This window comes from Geotrypetes seraphini, chromosome 3, assembly GCF_902459505.1.
Source record: "Geotrypetes seraphini chromosome 3, aGeoSer1.1, whole genome shotgun sequence".
Classification (NCBI taxonomy): Eukaryota; Metazoa; Chordata; class Amphibia; order Gymnophiona; family Dermophiidae; genus Geotrypetes; species Geotrypetes seraphini.
In genome coordinates, this window is record NC_047086.1 from 339,172,847 (window position 1) to 339,195,646 (window position 22,800).

Sequence of the window (22,800 nt, forward strand, 5' to 3'; positions counted from 1 at the left end):
AAAATGAGCCATACGATTGAAATTCCTCTAAAATGTGTTAAAGTGAAGATTGGGTGGACTAAATAGGTATATGAATTCCATCTGCAATTTTGAATCCAAACTGATCTATCTCTGTCCCTTGATTTTGTTTATTATTATGAATGGTTCCAATTCAAGAGTGAGAAAGAATGAAATAAGAGATAAGGGGTAGCCTTGACATGTCTCTTTTTGCTAGCTCTATGGCTTTCAGAGTATCATAAGTAAGATTTCCTAACAGTTTTGTTGTTCAAAACCAAACTTCTCTTGTAAAAAGAAAAAATATTTCCATAATATATGAGCAAAAGCATCGTAACTCATTAATGATGGCATGTTATTCGTTTTACAATGTTTTATGGCAGCAATGAATTATGAATGTTCTCACTAGTGCTTCCAGCTTTCACAAAGGCACACTAGACCAGAAATATTTTGCTATCTTATTTTCATACATATAAGCCGCACACAAATATAAGCCACATCTCAGTATAAATTGTAGAATTCCTGCCTTCCAGTAAACATTTAGGTTACCAGACGTCCCGGGGGGAGGGGGGGTGGAGATGGATGAAGGATAGGATCCAATAAATGACCAACAGTTAAATAATTTTAAACATTAGGCAAAGAATGGGGCGGGGCTTAGGGGCAGAACAGGGCGGGCCATTTGTTGGGCTGTTTGTTGGTCGTCCCCCCCCTCCTGATGCTTTGATACCATTTACTATTTCTTTTTATTTTCAAACATGTATCAAGAAACACATCTGATTAAAGGAAATATGGAAAAAATCAATATGGAATACATATAAGCATATTAGACCACAAGATTGAAGTCAACCTAAACAAAATATCAAAAAATGACTTTACAAAATAAACATATAAATAAAAGAACAAATTCTCAAAACGATAATTTAAGCTGTAAAGTTCTCATTATCAGAACCCAGAAGAACAGATGCACTGTGATCAGGTGCACCAAACCTCATTCTATCTGTTCCATACCAGGCTGAGAACTTGCAGGCATATTGCTCTGGATGAAAGTCTGCATCAGTTATGCTTAATGTGACCATACGTCCTGTTTTGAATGGGACCGTCCCGTTTTTAGATCCCCTGTCCCCTTGTCCCCACGCACAGCTTCAGGACACCAAAATGCCCCGTTTTCAGAGACAGCGTCCCGAAGATGTGTGTGGGGACAACGGGACAGGCGATCGCATTCCCTCCCTCCCTGCTGCGCCAAAGCCAGCCTCCACCCCCCCTCTCCGGCGCCAGCCCACAAACCTTCCCGACATCAATTATGACATTGGGAAGGTTTGTGTGCCAGCACCTGGACCTTCCTTTTCTTTAGTTGCAGTGGGCAGCAGTGGTGTCGAACCGGGTGTGTGGGGGGTTGAATCGGCGGTAGGCCAGGTTTTGGTGGGCAGGAAGCAGCAGCGGGGGCCGGTCTGGGGGGGCAGGCTTCGGCACTGGAGGGAGGGAGGCAGGCTGGCTTTGGCGCGGTAGGGAGGGAGGGAGGTAGGCTGGATGGCTTCGGGGGAGAGGGTGGGACAAAGGCTGAAAGGCAGTGAGGAGGACATAGGAAGGAGGGAGGGAGGAAGGAAGGAGGGAAAGAGGCAGTGAAAGGGGGGGGGGTTAAGCAGAAGAAAGACTAGAGAGAGAAAGGCTTGGACCAAAGGGGAAAGAGAGGAGGCAGATGCAGGACTATGCGAGGTGCAGACAGAGGGGGAGAGACCCTAAGGAAGAGCACAGCGATGCAAGATCATAACAGAGAAGTGAGTGAGAGGGAGACCTGGATCAAAGATACAAAGAAAAACTGACACTGGATGTGGGGAGGGTAACAGAGGGAAAAGAGAGAGAGTCCTGGACCAAAAGGGGATGGGGATGGCGAAAGAAAGAGATAGACCTGGACCCAAAGGGGATGGGGCTGGAGAAAAAAAGATAGTCAGAAGGAAGTGCAACCAGAGACTCATGAAATCACCAGATAACAAATGTAGGAAAAATGATTTTATCTTCAATTTAGTGATCGAAATGTGTCAGTTTTGAGAATTTATATCTGTTGTCTATATTTTGCACTATATTTGTCTATTTTTCTATAGTTACTGAGGTGACATTTCATATTTTACAGTCATCTGCCTTGACATCTTTGAAATGATAATTAACATTTTCTCTGTGTATAGTGTGCTTTGTGGTTTTTTTTTAAAATTTTATGGTTACCGTTATGAATTAATAAGATACTATGTATACATGAAAAATGAATGGAAGAAATTGGGGGCAGGATTGGGGGCAGGGCTAGGGCGGGACTGAAAATTAATTGATGTCCCGTTTTGATGAAAAAAATAAATGTTCACGTTAGTTATGCTGCAAGGTTAGTCTTGGATGGCAAAGGCTCATAGTTCCTAAACAAAGACGTGATATCACAGGAGGGAGAGAGAGACAGAAAGAGACCTTGAATATGCCAGTCCTCACACCAATTCCTCAAAGCTCCTCAGGACAGTGATGTAGCCGGACAGTCAATTTTAGGTGCAGGCATTTAAGCCCGGTTTTCACTGGCATAAATGCCTGCACCTAAATGTCAGTTGTGTGGACAGGCGCTAAGCCTAATTCTATAAACCGGGCCTAACTCCAGAGACAAGTTTATAGAATTGTGCTAAGCACCAACCTTCTCTGCACTGATTTTTTTTACTCTATAGATGGTTGGACATGTTGAAAACAACCAAGGGGATGATGCTGGAGGACCTTTCAAGACTAGCACAAAACCTATTTCTTTTTAGATCCGCAATTCATCAAGTCACTAAGACTCGAGAATGAGTCAATGGCACTTAACAACAGAGGGCAATTCAGTGCATCTATAGTATATTCAGGTGCCTGTTCTATCCCAGGCCCTCCTGCCCTCGACGCAAACCCCCCTCCCCCCAACGACCGCCCCCCAAGAACCTCTGACCGCCCCCCCCAGCCGACCCGCGACCCCCCTGGCCGACCCCCACGACACCCCCACCCCCTTTCCCCGTACCTTTGGTTTAGTTGGCCGGACAGACGGGAGCCAAACCCGCCTGTCCAGCAGGCAGCCAACGACAGAATGAGGCCGGATTGGCCCATCCGTCCCAAAGCCCCGCCTCCTGGTGGGGTCTAAGGCGCCTGGGCCAATCAGAATAGGCCCGGGAGCCTTAGGCCCCTCCTTGGGGCGGGGCCTGAGGCACATGGGCCCAACCCGACCATGTGCCCAAGGCCCCACCCCCAGGAGGGGCCTAAGGCTCCCGGGCCTATTCTGATTGGCACAGGCACCTTAGGCCCCACCAGGAGGCAGGGCTTTGGTGCCCCTGGGCCAATCCAGCCCCATTCTTCGTTGAGCTGCATGCCGGACGGACGGGTTTGGCACCCATCTGTCTGGCCAATCTAAAATAGGTACGGAGAAGGAGGGTGGAGTGGGGTCGTCCGGGAGGGTCGTGGGGGGGCTGGGGGGGGCCGATCGGGGGTTCTTGGGGGGGCGGACGTTGGGGGGGATGGGGGTGCATCGAGGGCAGGAGGGCCTGGGATCCCTCCTGCCCGTACTGTAGTGGAGGTGGGGGTAGTGGGGTTGCCTGGGCCAGGAGGGCTTGGGCTCCCTCTTGCCCCGATGTTATCGGGGGGGTCGCGGCTTCAACGGGGCAAGAGGGCTTGGACTCCCTCTTGCCCCGATATCGTCGGGAGGGGGGGGTCGCGGTTTGACATGGCAGGAGGGCTTGGGCACCCTCCTGCCTGGATCGTTGTTGGGGGGGGAGGATTCTGTAAGCGGTGTTGTTTTTGACAGACACCGGTTACAGAATCCAGCTTTTAGGCGAAGGACTGGCTCCTCCTTCGCCTAAAAGCCCTTCTGTTGGACGTTTTGTGTTTTTTTTTCATTATGGTTAAAAAGTGTAGACGTGCTGTGGGGGTACTTTTAGACGTAGTGGAGATTGGGCATTTAGGCGGAGGAAGGCCATAATCAAAACATGGACGCATGTTTTGGTTATGGACACTTTCCCTGCTTCTGGGTTGAACGTTTAGGGACTTAGGCCAAAAGGGGACTTAGGCCAAAAGGGGACTTAGATGTTTTTTTTAATTTTGCCCCTTCACGTGTTCATCCCACGCTTTTTTGAACTCCATCACCGTTTTCCTCTCCACCACCTCTCTCGGGAGCGCATTCCAGGCATCCACCACCCTATCCGTAAAGAAGAATTTCCTTACATTGCTCTTGAGTCTCCCACCCCTCAACCTCAAATTATGTCCTCTGGTTTTACCATTTTCCTTTCTCTGGAAAAGATTTTGTTCTACGTTAATACCTTTCAAGTATTTGAACGTCTGAAATTCTTAAATGTTGGTTTCCACTGAGATCAGTGCTATGAAGGGGCACCTAAAATTAGAATCTGAGAATTTGAGAAATTTATTTCAAAAATATATGTTAGAATTCAGCTAATTAAACATAAAAAAAATTATCTTGGCAGGGAGCGCAAAACAAATGAAGCACAGACTGCCAAACTGCATATCCACTATTTAAGACTAAAAGACTGATTTATGTCCTAATAAATAAACTTTTATTTTTATTCTTTAATCATTTTAAAGGTTCGTTGTAAGTTTCCTGGCAAACTGATATATATAATTATAACTTATATAAGAGCCCATTTTATCCAACATTTTTTTTTTAAATTTCATATCAGTCAGAAGAGTTTTATTGTCTGTATGTATATTCTCCTTCTGAAATTATAGTGTAATATGGCTGTTAGAATCAGCATCTAGGATATTACATTAGTAATAAAGTTATATAAGTAGTACAACTAGAAGTCTTTCTAAATAACGAAAATGTAAAACTATAGAAGGAAGCATAGAGCTTCAATTAAATCTTCTAAAGCAATGCTTTTTTCCTAACAGTCTAAGCTGTTAGGGCTCCTTTTATGAAGGTGTGCTAGCATTTCTAACGCACGCACCGGATTAGCACGCGCTATAGTGCGCACTAGTAGAAAAACTACCGCCTGCTGAAGAGGAAGCAGTAGCGGCTAGCGCGTGCGGCATTTTCCATGCAATAAGGCCCTAACGCGCCTTCGTAAAAGGACCCCTTAGTCCATCAAAATTTGTTCTTTGCTCTAAAAATATGTTGCTACAACTGAAAAGTTGCTAATTATTCAATTGCAGTGATGATGGAAAAGAATTCAGTTGCATGTAGAAGAAATGAACTGCTAGCTGAATAAACAACCAAGCATTTTTTTTTTTAGTTTTGAAAACTTTTACCACATGAAAGAAACTTTTAAGTAAGGTAATCAGTCCTTAAAGTGTGCCACAAACTTAAGGGCCCTTTTATTAAATTGAAATACATTTTGCAGTTAGCACATATTTTAATGCAAAAAAATTAGGGGGGAATTCATTAACAGGTACTAAGGGCTAGAGTCACTAAGCCCACTGATCGTGTCCCGACTACTTTGCAACCCCGACCCGATTCACTAACCTTCTGGCTGATCCTGTCTGCACCTGATCCGATCCGCACATGCAAATGTGGGGAAATGCATGCATAAGTAGGAAGGCAGCGATTCACTAAACCAACAAAGGAACACTGATTGGCCTGCCGCCCTGCTTCTCTGTACTGACAGCGCACATAATTACATCCACCCTCCATACCAGAAAAGCGGTAGAAAAAATATATTTATACTGATCCTACTGGGTGCACACATAGGAGAAACTGGGCAATAGGTGCTCCGAAATAGAAGCAAACCTGCTCTCTGCCGCCCTTTGAGCCCATGGTTTTAACCCACAGGTTTAAAGCGGGGATGCACTACGGCATGTTCTGTTCTGTTCCAGAACATGCCATAGTGCAGCCCCGCTTTAAACTTGCGGGTTAAAACCACGGGCTTGCGAGTCAACGCCGCTGATGTTTTATCCGAATATGTATGTCTGGATCCTGCGGTTTGTGGGTTGTACATGAGGGGGAAACAACTTTAGTTTAAGCAACCATGCTCTGGTAGTCGTAAGCAAAAATTCTAAAAACCTTTCATGCAAATCCAGAATAATTCAAGACAGGTTTCCATACAAGAAAGCAACAGTCCAGGAACAGCAGCATGTTTTTGGGGGGGGAGGTTTCTTAGAGCAGCAGGGCTTTTGCAGATAACCCCCCTCCCTTTGTTTTGGCCTTGCTTGTGCGGTCTGCGCATGCGTCGGGATTGCACTTCAGCGATCTGTGTGGTCGGTGTGAGGAATGCCTCTAACTGCGTCAATTTGTATGAAGACTGGTTCTGAACCTGTTGCCTGGCCACGGATCAGATCGGACACGGATTGGAAAGGTAAGAGGGGATTTAGTGAATCTAGCCAAAACTGTGTTAATGTACACTAAATGCTAAAGATAACCATTATACTCTTTAGCGTTTAGTGCACGCTAACACGGCAGCACCCATTGATAAATTCTCCCCTTAATGTGGTAAATGCAGACAATAGTCATCATTTGCCTTCCATTTACCATATAGGGTAGATGCTTACTGCACCGCAGGGCACTGTGTTACATGCAGGTGCAGATAGTGTGGGAGCAACCGTACTTCTTGCTTTTACATATAATGCAGTGCAGGGCCAGCTAGAAATAAAATGCTCTGGTGCAGCAGTGCTGTTCTTCCCCCTCCCCCCGATCACCCATCAAAATGTCCAAAGCCATGATAGCACCAGAACCTCTCCCTCACACCTTCAAAATCCTTCAGCATGCTACGCCATCTCCTCTGATCCCCCTTCAGGAGACTTCCCCCCACAAGAACATAGCCTCCTGAAACACATATTCTGCCCCCTCTCTAAAAGACCCCATCCCTGGGTCTATCCTTCCCCAGCCCCCTACTCCCCAGCTTTGGGACTCAATCTAGGAGTCCTCATTAGTAGCAAGTGGTCCTCCAGGCGACAGTAAACCCTACTGCTGCCACCAGGGTAGGTGCTAAAATCCAAAATAACACCAATAACTCTGAGGGGCGGGCTGTTTGTATTAGGGGGGGTGCTGGGTTGTTGGGGGAGCCTGATGAACCATAGGGGGGCCTGCTGAAGAGGTTCAAAGGTGCGGGGGGGCATGCTGATAGGGACTGGAGGTACAGACTGGGGCTAAATCTGGTGCTAGTATGGCCTTGGGCAGTGTGATGGTGGAAGGCATTATCATTGACTCTTCCCTTTCAACGACCACCTCAACTGCCTCGTAAAATCATGCTTTTTCAGCCTCCACATGCTGAGGAAAGTGAGATCCTGCTTCTGCCAACAACATTTTGCTGTCCTTGTTCAATCCATCATCTTTTCCAGACTAGACTATTGCAATTCCATCTACTTAAGTCTAACTAAAAAAAGTCTTCAAAGACTTCAACTAATTCAGAACACTGCAGCCAAGTTGATCTTCGCAAAACACAAATTTGACCACATTTCCCCACTTTTGTCCAAACTCCACTGGCTCCCAATAATTTCCAGGGTTCATTTTAAATGCGCCTGCCTAGCTTTTAAAATCCTACATGGCATCCTCCCTCCCCTAATCCCACTACCCGGTAATGTGCTTGGGTTCCAACTGCCGAAATCTCCATCAAAACCTACTCCATCCCATCTAAATCCTCCCAGCCTTTGAAGCCCTCTCCAGCCCATCCTAACCCAAATGGCCATATACAGACAAAGACCGTGCAATAGAGGTCTGCACGGGAACGGGGGTTCCGCAGGAATCCCCCCCTAACCCACGGGACTCCCACAGACACCACACTCTGGACCATGGGACTCCCACGGGGACCCCCCTCTAGCCAAAGGGACTCCCATGGGGATGGAAGGCTTTGGAAACAGGGTTCGTCCATATAATATAATGGACACGTCAGCCTTAGTAAAAGAGGGGGTTTATAAGTTAATTACCTGAACAGAAAACAAAAAAAGAGTTCCACCAAAGAGATTCCACAAGGAAAACAGCAGCGCAAACACCAAAGAAACTGTGGAATTGATGATCCTGTCAGAATTGCTGCTTTTTATGAGGATGGGCGGGGATGGAGGTAATTCCATGCGGGGATGGGTGGGGACAGAGAGGATCCTGACGGGGACGGGTGGGGACGGAGAGGATCCTGGCGGGGACGGGCGGGGACGGAGAGGATCCTGGCGGGGACGGGCGGGGATGGAGAGGATCCTGGCGGGGACGGGCAGGGATGGGTGGGATTTCTGTCCCTGCGCAACTCTCTACCGTGCAAGTCTGCCCAGTACTGGCCATCCAATATATACACATTTAGCAGCTAACGCAGAATTTTAAAACAGTGACTGCCTTTTTATTGCAGGAGACATGTGCATTAAAGCAAGTTTTAGCCCCTTAATAAACTGAAGGAGTCACTCACCTGAGCAGGTGGTGGAAGAATCGTCTTGCATATCGGCTGATTGGATCTCTATATTCCAACACAGTAGTATCAGAAAGCAGTCTTACAGGAGCATAAAAGGTTCCAAGGCTTGCCTCCAGCTGGGCTGTGGAGTTCAAATACATGAGCAATGAAACAAGACAGGCTGCTCGTGGTTTTCAGTTAAGCAAGGTTTCACCAACATAGATTAAATGTGAGCTTCATGAAGGAACGATGACATGAAAAGCATGACAAATCTATGTACAAATTTTCCATTTAGGTAACGCTAATAGTAAGAATGCACAACAAAAGTGCAACAAGGGTGAAAAAAGAAATTTGATGATAAACCAAGCTTTTGTTACAAGCGAATTTATTTAAAAGGGATTCATTGTGCCGAAACTGGACAAGATTTCTCAGTAAAAGTGTACCAGCTAATTAACTACAGTGTCACACCTCACTGCCAAACAAAAGGAAACCCACCATTTTACTCCTGCTTGGGACCTTCGCTTAATTAAAATCTGAAATAGCTACATAAACACAGAGACTTTCTTAATTAGGGAGAATTTCATAACTGAATGCACCCATAAACAGTATGTGCATACTTTTCCCTATGTGGGTACTGGCAAATTTTCAGGATGAAAGTATGCGCATACTTCCGTTTTGAAAATTACCCCAGGGGATCCACGTGCTTTAATTTGGACCTGTGCTTATTTTCTGAAGTGTGTGCATAAAGACAAACCTTTGCTCAGTCCAGGTATGTGCAATTTTGATTTTGATACCGGTTTTCCACTGCAGACGTGCTGGATCCGTTTTTTGCTTTCAATTTTATAAATTCCCATTTCTACACATAAAACCTGCTTTATAGAGAGACATGTTCTCCCTATGATTAGAAGTACTGAAGCCACTACACTACTGAATAGTATCACCACCTCCCAAACTGGAGTTTCAGAGTTTTTATAACTGGCATCATTTTAAATATTTTGGTCATCTACATTTAATGATAATCCTTTAATTTTAATCCAAGTTAATAAGTTGCATTTTTCTTTCAGTTTAATAGTACTGCAAAACATTTTAATAGGAACATTAAAAAAACAAACAGGTCAGGAAATTATGCTTTTTGGGTTTCTTATGTATAAACAGCAAGATAAGCTGAACTCAAAACTATATGTTGTTTCAAAACAGCAGTTCATTTAGATTAAAACTGAACACGGAAATGTAATTGCGCAAACCGGCCTTGCTTCCTTGCCATTGCTGTTTTCTTGACAGCATGTTCTTCTGCTGCTGAAATATTCCAACCTACATGGAGCAAGAGCTGGTCCTAGCAGTTACAGATTCATTAGAAAGCTCAGCTTGATGCTGAAGGCAGAAAGAAAGATCTCAAGGATAACTGCTACATCCCTACAAATAAAAGGCTTCGCTGGGTTCCATTAATAAAAAGAAAACAAATTACCATGAATTTCATATTTTTCAGTCATCTATAATAATCCTGCATAGAAAAGCATCCTATAATTCCCCTTGCAAACAACATGAGGAAAACAAGCAGCTACCTGCTGTACAAGAGTAGATGCCGCAATAAAGTGCTTACTTGCAATGGATGTTCTCTGCAGATGGCAGGATGAAAGGGCAATGCAAATGAGAATCATGTCACCTGACAGTACCAGAACGAGCAGCTCTCTCAGAGCTCAGAAACGACTAGAAAAAGTTTTTTATATATAGGTAACCGCTGTGATGAGGGTGTCTGCCTTGGGGTACCTCCAGGACTGATCTACCTCATTTCAAAATGATTGGGGGGTGCCACACAAAATACAAATGATCCCTTCCTGGACACAGTAAAGAAACTTACTCAGTAATGTGAGGGGCTCAGCACCCACAGGGCTGGGCTCCTATGTTTGAGCATATGCCTTCCTTCTTATGCAGCATACTCCTGTGGTAGCACTTCTATTAATCAGATTTGATCTTCTCTTTAATTTTTGCTGACCCATGTGCACATGAAAAATATTTTGTGCACAAATTTTCAGCCTTGACAAGATGTGCTCACAATAAAGAAAACCAGCAATAATTTGGTGCAGGTAGTTGCTAGGTGTGTGCATGCATGTGCGCACACAGCTTAGAAGGAACAGCCAGCCCAAGGGTACCTGACTCCATAGGGAACCTTCAGCTGTTTGTTCTTTAGGTACAGCTCAAGACCCTTCCCTACCCTACCCTATGTGTCCATCACTGCTTCCATATCCCCCTCCCAGTATCTACATCACTCCTTCCCTTTCCTCACATGTCCACTCTCACCTTCCCCACCCATGTGGAGCATCTCCTCTCCTTTCCCTATCTCCCCTCAATTGTCTAGCACAGGGGTGTCCAATGTCGGTCCTCAAGGGCCGCAATCCAGTCGGGTTTTCAGGATTTCCTCAATGAATATGCATTGAAAGCAGTGCATGCAAATAGATCTCATGCATATTCATTGGGGAAATCCAGAAAACCCGACTGGACTGCGGCCCTCGAGGACCGACATTGGACACCCCTGGTCTAGCATCTCCCTTCCCTTTTCCTTACTAAGCTGACCCTGATCTCTCCTGGATGTCACTGCTGTGTCACTGCCACTGAAAAGGCCATCCAATATATGCACATTTATCTCATGCATATTCATTTTGGCAATCCTGAAAACCCAACTGTCGAGGTGTGCCTCTAAAGGTTATGACAGTCCAATAAATTAGACCCAGGCTAAAGACACCTTCACCATTCATTTAAGGTTACTAAAAGGTAGCCTCAGCCCCACCACTCCACCGCTAGATCAATGTTTCATTGCGGGAAGAATTATGTGAGAACTCATCATTGGCTGCCTCTAACAAATTTTTAATGCCAAAAGTTTGTTATATCAAAAAGTCTTCATATACCTCAATAATAATAATAAATATTCAATGCTTTAAAGCGTCATTGTACTTAGCTTGTTTTTATCAGCCAACGTCCGGGAGTAGAACCCGACATGCATGTTTCGCACTACAAGAGTGCTGTATCAAGGGTCTCCCTATAATATATAAGAGAAAGGGGCCGTTAAAATTATTGACAACCCCCTCTCCCCCCTTAATATACTATTCTGAAACCATGATGAAACGCCATTGGTATGTAGTACAGGTTCATCAGGCGTTGAGGGAGTTCCCAAGGGTGGCTTACTCTAGGGGTATGACATTAGGGCAAAAATGTAATCGTTTGCTTCATGGGAAGGTTTGTAGGAATCAGGAGGGTTATCATAGGAAATGTGGCAGGTGCCAATGGTGCACTCTAACCATTGAAGGGGGGAGTTGGAAGGTTCCAGGGAGGGACATTACCTTGATTTCAAGATCTGATACAAATTGTATGTCACAAGATGTGGTGTATGCCATTGTCTGTCCCTGTGAGTTGGTTTATATCGGTAGAACAAGTAGGGCGATTCGGGTCAGACTTACCGAACATAAATCCCGCATTGTTAACGCTGTCACCCAGGCCCCTTTAGTGTCACATTGGTTAGCACATCAACACACAGTAGATCAAATCCGTTGGCGTGTCATTGATTGGGTAGTTGGGAGGGATGGGGAGAAAGATCCTTTTAAACTCAATGAGTGTGAGCAGAGGCATATTTTTATGCTTGATACAGTGGAACCACGGGGACTTAATGGAGAAATTGAGTGGATTTCAATCATTGGATGAGGTCGGGCCAATGGGGTTTAGGGGGTGGTAACCTACGTAATATGATGGGAGGGTTATTTAAGCTTCCAGCTATGACGCCGCGGCCATCTTTCGCTCTTAAAATTGGTGGAGTCGGATGACACGGGCGTTCTTGGTGGGTATTGAAAAAGTTGTTAGTATGGTAAGAATAGTATATTAAGGGGGGAGAGGGGGTTGTCAATAATTTTAACGGCCCCTTTCTCTTATATATTACAGGGAGGCCCTTGATACAGCACTCTTGTAGTGCGAAACATGCACGTCAGGTTCTACTCCCGGACGTTGGCTGATAAAAACAAGCTAAGTACGATGACGCTTTAAAGCATTGAATATTTATTATTATTATTGAGGTACATGAAGACTTTTTGATATAACAAACTTTTGGCATTAAAAATTTGTTAAGAGGCAGCCAATGATGAGTTCTCACATAATTCTTCCCGCAATGAAACATTGATCTAGAGGTGGAGTGGTGGGGCTGAGGCTACCTTTTAGTAACCTTAAATGAATGGTGAAAGTGTCTTTAGCCTGGGTCTAATTTATTGGACTGTTATTTATGCTTGAGTGACTAGGGCTGAAATTTAACATTGAATCTTAATAGCCATTTTTTGAAGGCTCTAAAGGTTATGAAGCATTGGTCTAGATATGGGAAAACCTATATCTTCACTTCTTCAGTTTCCAAAGATAGGCCATTTCCATTTCTAAACACTTGATGAAAACTCTTAATATTGCTGCTAGGCCAAACAGCAGCACCTGGTACTGATAGGGGTTAATCTTAAAAAAAAAAAAACCATTTTCTACTTGTAAACCATATTTCATAAGCAGAAAGGGCATGGGGATATATAGGTGCAAAATGTAAGAATGTATAAAAGATATACATTCTTTTATGATAGATATGATAGAGACCTTCAAAATACTTAGGGGCATAGAGAGGGTGGACAGGGACAGGTTCTTCAGCCTAAAAGGGACGACAGGTACAAGGGGGCACTCAGAGAAACTGAAGGGAGATAGGTTCAAATCAAATGCAAGGAAGTTTTTCTTCACCCAAAGGGTCATGGACAAATGGAATGCGCTCCCGGAGGAAGTGATCCGGCAGAGTACAGTACAGGGATTCAAACAGGGATTGGACAGATTCCTGAGGGAAAAGGAGATCGTGGGGTACTGAGGGAGGTGCTGGGGTGTTGCATAAGTATAGACAGCTCACCAGGTCGTGCAGGTGCAAGGCCGGAGGGTTAGGACATTGATGGGAAGATAGGACTTCGATGAGAAACCTAGGGGGCAAGGGGGCCCCTTCTGGTGATTAAGGCAGGTCATGACCTGTTGGGCCGCCGCGGGGGCGGACTGCTGGGCGGGATGGACCTCTGGTCTGACCCGGCAGAGGCACTACTTATGTTCTTATGTTCTTATATAGGGGCCATTTTACTAAGCTGCATTAAAAAAGTGGCCTGTGCTATGATTAGTGCATGGGTTTCTCCTGTGCTGAAGCTACTTTTAGTGAGGCTGCAAAATGGCTGCATTTTCCATTTCATCCATTAATGGCCATGTGCTAATTTTTCCATTAGTGCATGATCCCTTAAGTATATCTTATAGACCAGTGATTCCCAACCCTGTCCTGGAGGAACACCAGGCCAATCGGGTTTTCAGGCTAGCCCTAATGAATATGCATGAGAGAGATTTGCATATGATGGAAGTGATAGGCATGCAAATTTGCTTCATGCATATTCATTAGGGCTAGCCTGAAAACCCAATTGGCCTGGTGTTCCTCCAGGACAGGGTTGGGAACCACTGTTATAGACAATAAGGACTTATGCACTAATTAGTTTGTGTGCAGCAGAAAACTATAGAATACTAGATTAAGTCCTCATCTATGTAATATTCCCTCTAAGCTGTATGGGAGTACTTCATCTACATTCTCACCAGTGGCAGTGCTGTTTTAATATCACATTCTCAATAGCAAGACACCTGCTTGCTATCTTAAACCAAGTACTCTGTTATAAAATTAGCCTCAGGGGGCGAAGTCTAAGATGGCATAAGTTGAAGGTATTCCCCTCGGAACCCCAATAACTCCTTGTAGCTGGTGCCATAGATTCATTTTTTTTGTGCTTGGGGTCGATGTCAGACAGACTTGGGGCATCTCCAGCTCTTTTGAGGCCAGTCCTGAGTTATTCAGCACTGGATTTCAGAACTGAAGCATCTTTGAGCCCCAATTAGCAAAGTTTCCCTCCACAACCATCTGTAATGAGCTCGTCAGAGCCTGCAGCATGGACCGCTAATGCCTGGTGAGGCATAATGGGATGATTCTTGTATGGAATGTGAGCCAAGAATTCTCTCTCTGCATCATACTGAAATCATATATGTGTACAGAGGAGGGGAAATCCAGAAGCCTGGAATATCAGAACGATCTACTGGGATGAAGATGTTGGCATTAGAGGCTGGTAAAGATTTGCCTTTTCCTTCCTTTGCCTTAGTACTCTTTCACATGTTTGACTGTTTTACACTTAAATCAATCTGGCAAGCTGTTCTGAGCTCAGTAAAGTACTGACTTCTCAGCTTTACTCCATTAGTGCTGTGACTCAATTAAATACTAACACAATGAGAAAAAGTTTGCTGCTATAAAAAATGTCTTGTATGATCATAGAAGCATAGAAAGAAGATGGCAGATAAGGTCAAATGTCCCATCCAGTCTGCCCATCTACAGCATTCACTATCTACTCTTCTGAAAACTTCTATATGCCTGTTCCAAGCTTTCTTGAAATCAGACACCATCTTTGTCTCCACCACCTCCATTGGGAAACTGTACCAAACATCTACCACCCTTTCTATAAAAAAAAGTATTTCCTTAGATTACTCCAGAGCCTATAACCTCTTAACTTCATACTATGCCCCCTCATTCTGGAGTTTTCCTTCATTTACAATTACTAATACAATTAGATCATAGTTACAAGTTCAAGCAGGTAATTGTTGGCTATCGTTATGTCCAGGAGTTGCATTAGAAAGTTTAGAAATTGGCTTTTACAATTACCATTTCTTGGTTTTAAAGGTTTTCTGAACTTGAGATAGTGGTCACAAGATTGTAGTGTAAATGGTAGTTGGTTCCAGCATTTTGCTAATTGATATTGGATGGATAAAGTAATTCGTCTGGTAGACTTTATATTATTGCATGCTGGGAATTTTAAGTAGAAAAGATTTCTGGTGGAATATCTGTTGGAGGTGCCCTAGAGTAGGATGATCAATTCTGTTAGGTAGTTGGGGATGTTGCCTGTCAGGATCGTAAAGGCAGTGATGCATAATTTAAACTTGATCATTGCAGTTATGACAACCAACGTAGTTTCATACATTAGGGCTATAGGTATTTTGATTTCCGTAGTCCGTACATAAGTCTTATTGTTGCATTTTGAATAGTTGTAGATGCAAAGGACTAGTGTTACATTACAGTAGTCTAGTTGAGATAGGATTAGGGATTGCACTAAGATCTCCTCTTTCCTGCCTTTCTTTCAGAGTATACATATTAAGGTCTATAAGTCTGTCCCCATACACTTTATGGCAGAGACCACTGACTTCATCCTATTTATATCTTTCTGATGGTGAGATCTCCAGAATTGCACACAGTACTCACCAGCAACCTATACAATGGCATTATCACTTCTATTTTCCTACTAGCATTCTTCTCACTATACACATGAACATCTTTTTCGCTTTGACTGTTGCCTTTTCTACCTGTTTTGCTACAAGATCATCAGATACGATCATCCCTAAGGCCTGTTCTTCTTTCGAACGCAGAAATACTTCACCTTCTTTACTATACATACCATCCCGTTGGACTTTTATTGCCCAAGTGCATGGCCTTGCATTTTTATTTTTTTTTTAGCATTAAACCTTAGTTGTCAATTTCTGGACTATTTTTCAAGCTTCTCTGGATCTCTCCTCATGCTATCCTCACCCTCTGGAGTGTCTACCATATTACAGAGTTTGGTATCATCCATAAAAAGACAAACCTTACCAGACAGTCCTTCCGCAATATCATTTACAAAGATGTTAGAGAGCCAGCCCAAGGACAGATCCTCGTGGCACTTCATTGAGAACATCTTTTTCTTTGGAGTAAACTCTGTTTACCATTATACACCATTTCCTTCCACTTAACCAGTATTTTTTATCCCAGTCATTCACTTTAAGGCCCATACTGAGGGCACACAGTTTATTTATTATCTGTCTATGTGGCGCTGTGTCAAAGGCTTTGCTAAAATCCAAGTATATCATATCTAGTACACCTCTCATATTCAACTGTTTGATCACCCAATCAAATAAATCTATCAGATTTATCTGACAAGACCTGCCTCTAGTAAAACCATGTTGCTTAGGGTCTTGCAATCCATTCAGTTCTAGAAATCTCACAATTCTCTGCTTAACAATCATTTCCATTAGTTTACTCACCACTGAGGTCAACCTCCTCCTTACTTCTACTTTTGTGCAGAGGGACCGTATCCATCCTTCTCTAGTCCTCCAGGACCACTCCAGACTCTAAAGAAGCATCGAAAAGGTTAGCCTACAGATCTCTCCAAGTTCCTTGAGTACCCTCAGATGTATCCCATCAGGCCCCATCACTGTCTATTTTTAGTTTAGCTAGATCCTCACAAAAACAGTATTCTGAAAATCTGTCCTGGTTTACCACACATACATTCCCATTTGCATTTGATATTTTCTGCGGTCCTATCCCTGCCCCTTCATCCATGAACACAACTACAAAATGTATAGGAGTTAAATTTGGCTCTAGTGAAGAATAATTGTGCTCTACAGAGAAAGCTGGAAAATTTGGAGAAATCTAATAGGAATTGTTAATAATTTTCTGAAAATATTTGAATGCTATATGCAAGAAGTTCTCCAGATCCCAGAGGAGTCTATGCCATCTGATCAAAAAGATGTTTTGGGGAATGAGTCTGATGGTTGTTTACTTCTTCCCCAATGCTCCTGTCACATTGTTAGTCACCGTGGCACTTACTTCTGATAAAGATTGGTTGTTTTGTATGGGGTGTTAAAAAAAAAATATTCTGATATTTCATTTCTTGAATATTTGATCAGGATATTTCCTGATGTAACCAAGGAGACCCAAAGAATGAGTTTATTATGTTAAAATCAGAATTGCTCCAGCTTGGAACCTCTTTTTTTTCTGAACAATCCTTTTAAGTGTGTTATAAAATAGAGCTGGAACGTACATATTTTTTGAATGAGCCTAGCTACGTTTATGTGTATTCAGTACTTTCTACAGTGTCCTTCAACAAGTAATTAGAGCAGTTTACGTCATATTTGTTGATATTCTGAGAATCCACAATGGGATGCAGAAATCTTGTTTTCTTTAAGTAACAGGAATTAAATCCCTAGTTTTGTACCAAACAGTGGAATAGGCTCTGTTACTTCAGTACTTAGCAAAACTTGAATTTCCTGTTGTGCCAAGTGAAGCATGGAAGACTGTTGTGCCAGTTGGAAGACTGAGTCTGCTGAGGAATGTTTGGGCAGGAGGAGGGAATGAATGGAATCTTGAGCTGCTAACCCCTCTTGACAATACTTAGTATTCAGGTATCCATGTGATACAACTCCATTCCTGGAAAAAAAATGTTTAATTCACATCCACAGGTAGGGCATACTTGTGGGCTGGGAGATGTAATTATGGTTTCAGTAGTGAGTTAAAAAAATGATAGTTGAATTGGTGGATTTTCATCTTGCTGATTTTCTGACCTTCTATTTTTTGTATTAGGGCTTGTCCTCCAAAGGGTAGTACCGACACTTTCTACTAGCAGTGTACCTGAAGGGATAGACTCCAGAAGTTGTGGAATGAAGCCAAGATTAGGCAGTGGAATAAGCCCTGAAGATTCAGCAACAGCTTAGAGGCAGATCTGGATATTGAGTTATTTGGCTCCTGTCACCAAAAAAGGTGCTCTACTGCCTTTGGAGCCATGTGTAGGTCAGAAACCAACTGAAGATTAAAGCAACGATCAAACAAGGTATCTGTAAGACAAACCCACTCGAAGCTGTTAATTCAGCAAATGTGTATCTTCTTGGTCTTGCTTATATTTGGTCTTTAATTAAGGAACCCCCTAGGTAGGCCCAATGGGGTCTTCTGGGTGTACTTCTCTTCTTCTGCTACAATGGGTCGAACATTTTGCCTTTGTCTAGGCCCTTACCTCCAGATTCTGTAAAGGGCAAACAAATATCTGTGCCAAAATTTGGGCATGATCCCAAGTTGCGCAAGCAACCTAACTGATTAACAAGCCAATTAACACTAATAATTGGATGCTAACAATTATTCATGTCAATTGGTACCAAATAGGGGTTGTGCGTGCAATCTAAAAGGGGGCCGTGGCAACGGGAGGGGGTATAAGCAAGTCAGGAGCATTCATTCCATGGATCTGTGTCTATCCTGCATGCCATGATTTATACCAGGTTTCAACTGGTTTAACTCCTTGGTGCAGGAATCACAACTAGGCACTATTCAATAAAGGTGCTCATCCTGGTACACCCTCTGTAGAATGCTTCCACAGGTGATAAAGAACCAGTCTTATAACGTACTTAACTATACATACGTCCATGCTCAAGTATCTAGGGATTTTCAGACAGCCACCCGAGTAGCATAACTCATGGTGGTAAAATCCTCATTGCTCCCAACCTAGCATTTATGACCTTTTAACAACTTTTTTTTTTCTTTTTGCTTATTTCTTCCATGTAGTATTCAATAAATAAATAATTTATATTGTACTTTATGTATATAAAGCCAACTTAGCTTTTATATATATGATTTCTGTCCCCTTAGCCTAAGGGGACAGGATGGATGTGGTCCCTCTGCACAAAAATAGAAGTAAGGAGGAGGTTGACCTCAGTGGTGAGTAAACTAATGGAAATGATTGTTAAGCAGAGAATTATGAGATTTCTAGAACTGAATGGATTGCAGGACCCTAAGCAACATGGTTTTACTAGAGGCAATGAGGATTTTACCACCATGAGTTATGCTACTCAGGTGGCTGTCTGAAAATCCCTGGACACTTGAGCATTGATGTATGTATAATTAAGTACGTTATAAGACTGGTTCTTTATCACCTGTGGAAGCAATATATTTGGTGATTTGGTGAATTGATAAAGAGTAAAGTATTTTGGAAAATCCCTCTGTAGAATAACACTGAGTATTGCTTTATCACAGCGCCTATTTTTCAGTGCTGTTTACTGACTCTGGTCCATAGTGAGGTGTAGTCTGTTTTTAGCCTGAAAACTGAGGCCGCGAAGACATATTGCTTTCTTTTGGAAGTGTATTCGAATCTACGAGAGGTAGACAACCGCTCTGTCATGGCTGCTGTGAGACTCTGCAGGGTATACAAATGCAGGATGACATTCACAAACACTGCGCTTCTAAATTTGTATTCTATTTTCAGTTAATCTTAGCATCCTAAGTTAACAGCTGAAAATTAACCTAAATTTAGGACTACCATTTATTTGTCTATATTTACGTGCCTAATTTAGGTGCCTAGTGCTGAAAATCACTACTAATTTTCTCCTGCCCTATATTCAGCCCTGTTGCCACCTACCTTTTGGGATCCTAAATTTAGGACCTCAGCCATAGTACATTTTCAAAGAGACTGACATAGGAGCCTGAATCTCAAAGTTAGGGGGCTGATCCCTTTGAATACTGACCTCATGGTCTGTTATGATGTCTCATGTTGCTTTACCTTTCTCACCAATTAAATTATCCTCTATAAAGGGAGCACTGGTCAGTTTATGATATATATCCTTGTGAAGTCCTGAAACATGCAACCATGCTGACATATGTGCTGCAATTACTGAACAGAATTTATCATACTACTACTACTTATCATTTCTATAGTGGTGCTAGACGTATGCAGCACTGTACATTGAAACATTCAAGTGACAGTCCCTGCTCGGTAGAGCTTACAATCTAATCAAACAGACAAACAGGATAAGTAGGGGGTTAGGGAGCTTCTCAAGGCATGGATGCTTTACAAGTGAGTGGGGGTTAGAAGTTAAAAGCAACCTTGAAAAAGTGGGCTTTTAGCCTGGAGCTAGCACATTGGTCAGTAGTAAAAGAGACAGCACTGAGAAAGCAGAGAAAGTATTTTTCCAGTGCTCTTCCTGGCAAGAGTTCTAAGACCAGACAGGAAAAAAGGCCTTTCAACTAACTGTGTTGGGCTCTACAATAGCAGTTCATCATCTCTATGTTGCAGTACATAGAAGTGTGGCGCAGTGGTTAAAGCTACAGCCTCAGCACCCTGAGGTTGTGGGTTCAATCCCACGCTGCTCCTTGTGACACTGGGCAATCCCCCCCCATTGCCCCAGGTACATTAGATAGATTGTGAGCCCACTGGGACAGACAGGGAAAAATGCTTGAGTACCTGAATAAATGCATGTAAACCGTTCTGAGCTCCTCTGGGAGAACGGTATAGAAAATTGAATAAATAAATAAATAAATCAGTTTGTGATAGTTTAATGAAGAAATAAAACGGAAGATTCAGTCACAGATAATTGAGTTAGAATGTGGCATGTACCTATTCATATTTAAAGATGATGAACTGCTATTGTAGAGACCAACACAGTTAGTTGAAAGGCCTTTTTTCCTGTCTGGTCTTAGAACTCTTGCCAGGAAGAGCGCAGCTTGATAAAAGTTCCCCTTAATGTGGACAAGAGCAGTGACGCACACTGTCTTTGAAATGTAGCTGCTTGGCGTTAGGTTCCACATTAGGAGTAACCATCCGAGAAAAAGATCTAGGCGTCATTGCAGACAACACATTGAAATCTTCTGCTCAATGTCCGGAGTCAGCACCCAAGAAAAAGACATAGGTGTCACACTGAAATCACGGAAATCTCCTCTCCAATGTGTGGCAGCAGCCCAAAAAGTAGGATGCTACGAATTATTAGGAAAGGGATAGAATATAAGACAAAGAATATTATAATGCCTCTGAACAGCAACCAAGGAAAAGACATAGCTGTCATACTGAAATCTCCTCTCCAATATAAGACAAAGAATATTATAATGCCTCTGAACAGCAACCAAGGAAAAGACATAGCTGTCATACTGAAATCTCCTCTCCAATATAAGACAAAGAATATTATAATGCCTCTGAACTGCTCCATGGTGCAACCTTACCTTAAGTATTGTGTGAATTTCTAGTCACCACATCTTAAAAGATACAGTGGAATTAGAAAAGGTTTAAAGAAGGGCTATCAAAATGATTATGGGTGTGGAACTCTCTCATATGAGGAAAGTCTAAATAGGTTTGGGCTCTTCAACTTGGAACAAAAATGGCTGGGGGGGATATGAAGAAGTCTATGAAAATCTGAGTAGAGTGGAATGGGAAAAAATGAATTTATTATTAACTTTTCAAAATATTTAGACTAGGGAACACTCCAAGAAGTTGCGTAGTAATACTTAAAAAAAACCAAAAAGACAAAATATTTTTTCACTCAGTGAATTATTAAGCTCTGGAACTTGTTGCCAAACGATGTGGTAAAGCAGTCAATGTATCTGGATTTAAAAAAAAAGGTTTGGACAAATTCCTGAAGGAAAAGGTGAGGGAAATAAAAAATCCTAGATAAATTCAAAGGGAAATTTAAAACACCACCTGTTTAGAGATGCCATCGAATAAGAAACCTTCTGAGTTTAATTTGATTTTGAACCTCAATTCATGCAAGGCCTTCTCTTTGTAATGTTATTCCCTTATGTTTTTCTCCTTCCTCGTTCTCTTTCCTATATTGATTGTAGTTCTTCCCATTTTCCTTTCATTTTGCAGTCTACCTTTGTCTGTATTTAGGTCACTGTCTTCCAAATAAATTGTTTGCCTTCCCCATTTTATTGTACATCGCTGGAAAAAACAATTTAATCAATTTTTTAAACTGGTAAAATTTAATCAATTTTTTAAATTTTGGTAAACTGCTATTAAGGTATATACGGGGGAAAGCCACTTCTTATTGGGAGTATGAAATCTTGTTACCAGATACATGTGAGTTGGATTGGCCACTGTTAGAAACAGGATACTGGGCTAGATGAACCTTTGATCTCACACAATATGGTTCTTTAGTTCAAACCCACGCTGCTCCTTGTGACCCTGGGCAAGTCATTTAAACCTCCCCATTGCCCCAGGTACATTAGATAGATTGTGAACCTGCTGGGACAGACAGGGAAAAATGCTTGAGTACCTGAATAAATTCATGTAGTTTGTTCTGAGCTCCCTTGGGAGAACAGTATAGAAAATTAAATAATAAGTTCAAGTTCAAGTTCAGGTTTATTTTGATTAATCGCCTATATAAAACTTTCTAGGCGATGTACAATAAAATACAAGTTATAAAAAACATAATATCATACAAGTATTACAAAACATCCAAAACATCAGTACAAGTAATTATTAATTGATTAAATAAGTAGAGAAGATTTCTCTTTACCTAAAATTAACTAAACTTAACAGGGAGGAAAGAAGGGAAAGAGTTACAATATTTCTCTTAATAGAGGGAAAGGACATATGGAAGGGAAAGACAATATAAAAGAGGGAGAAAAGAAAGGAAATTAATCGTTAAATAAGAAAGTTTTCAACAATTTTTTAAAAGAGATAAGATCTTTATCCTTTCTGATAAAAAGCGGCAGAAATAAATAAATAATGTTTAAATGCTTAATCGCATCTGAATCAAGAGTTCAGAGTGAATTCTGTATGGATTGGCTTCCCATAGTACAACACCTTTTTTTTTTTTTTTTTTTTTACAGTTCTTTGTTAAAGATTTTTCTTGACATTTCACTGAGCCTAGATCATTC

General features: G+C 42.3%; 1 protein-coding gene across 3 annotated transcripts in view; it reads right to left on the reverse strand.

The window, feature by feature from the left end:
• Positions 1-22,800, reverse strand: part of WDPCP (WD repeat containing planar cell polarity effector) — a 483,012-nt gene that overhangs the window by 143,042 nt on the left and 317,170 nt on the right. For all 3 annotated transcript variants that reach the window (XM_033938784.1, XM_033938782.1, XM_033938783.1), the window contains one exon: positions 8,316-8,439. In XM_033938784.1, the coding sequence (XP_033794675.1) occupies positions 8,316-8,439 (124 nt within the window). The remainder of the gene's footprint in view (positions 1-8,315; positions 8,440-22,800) is intronic.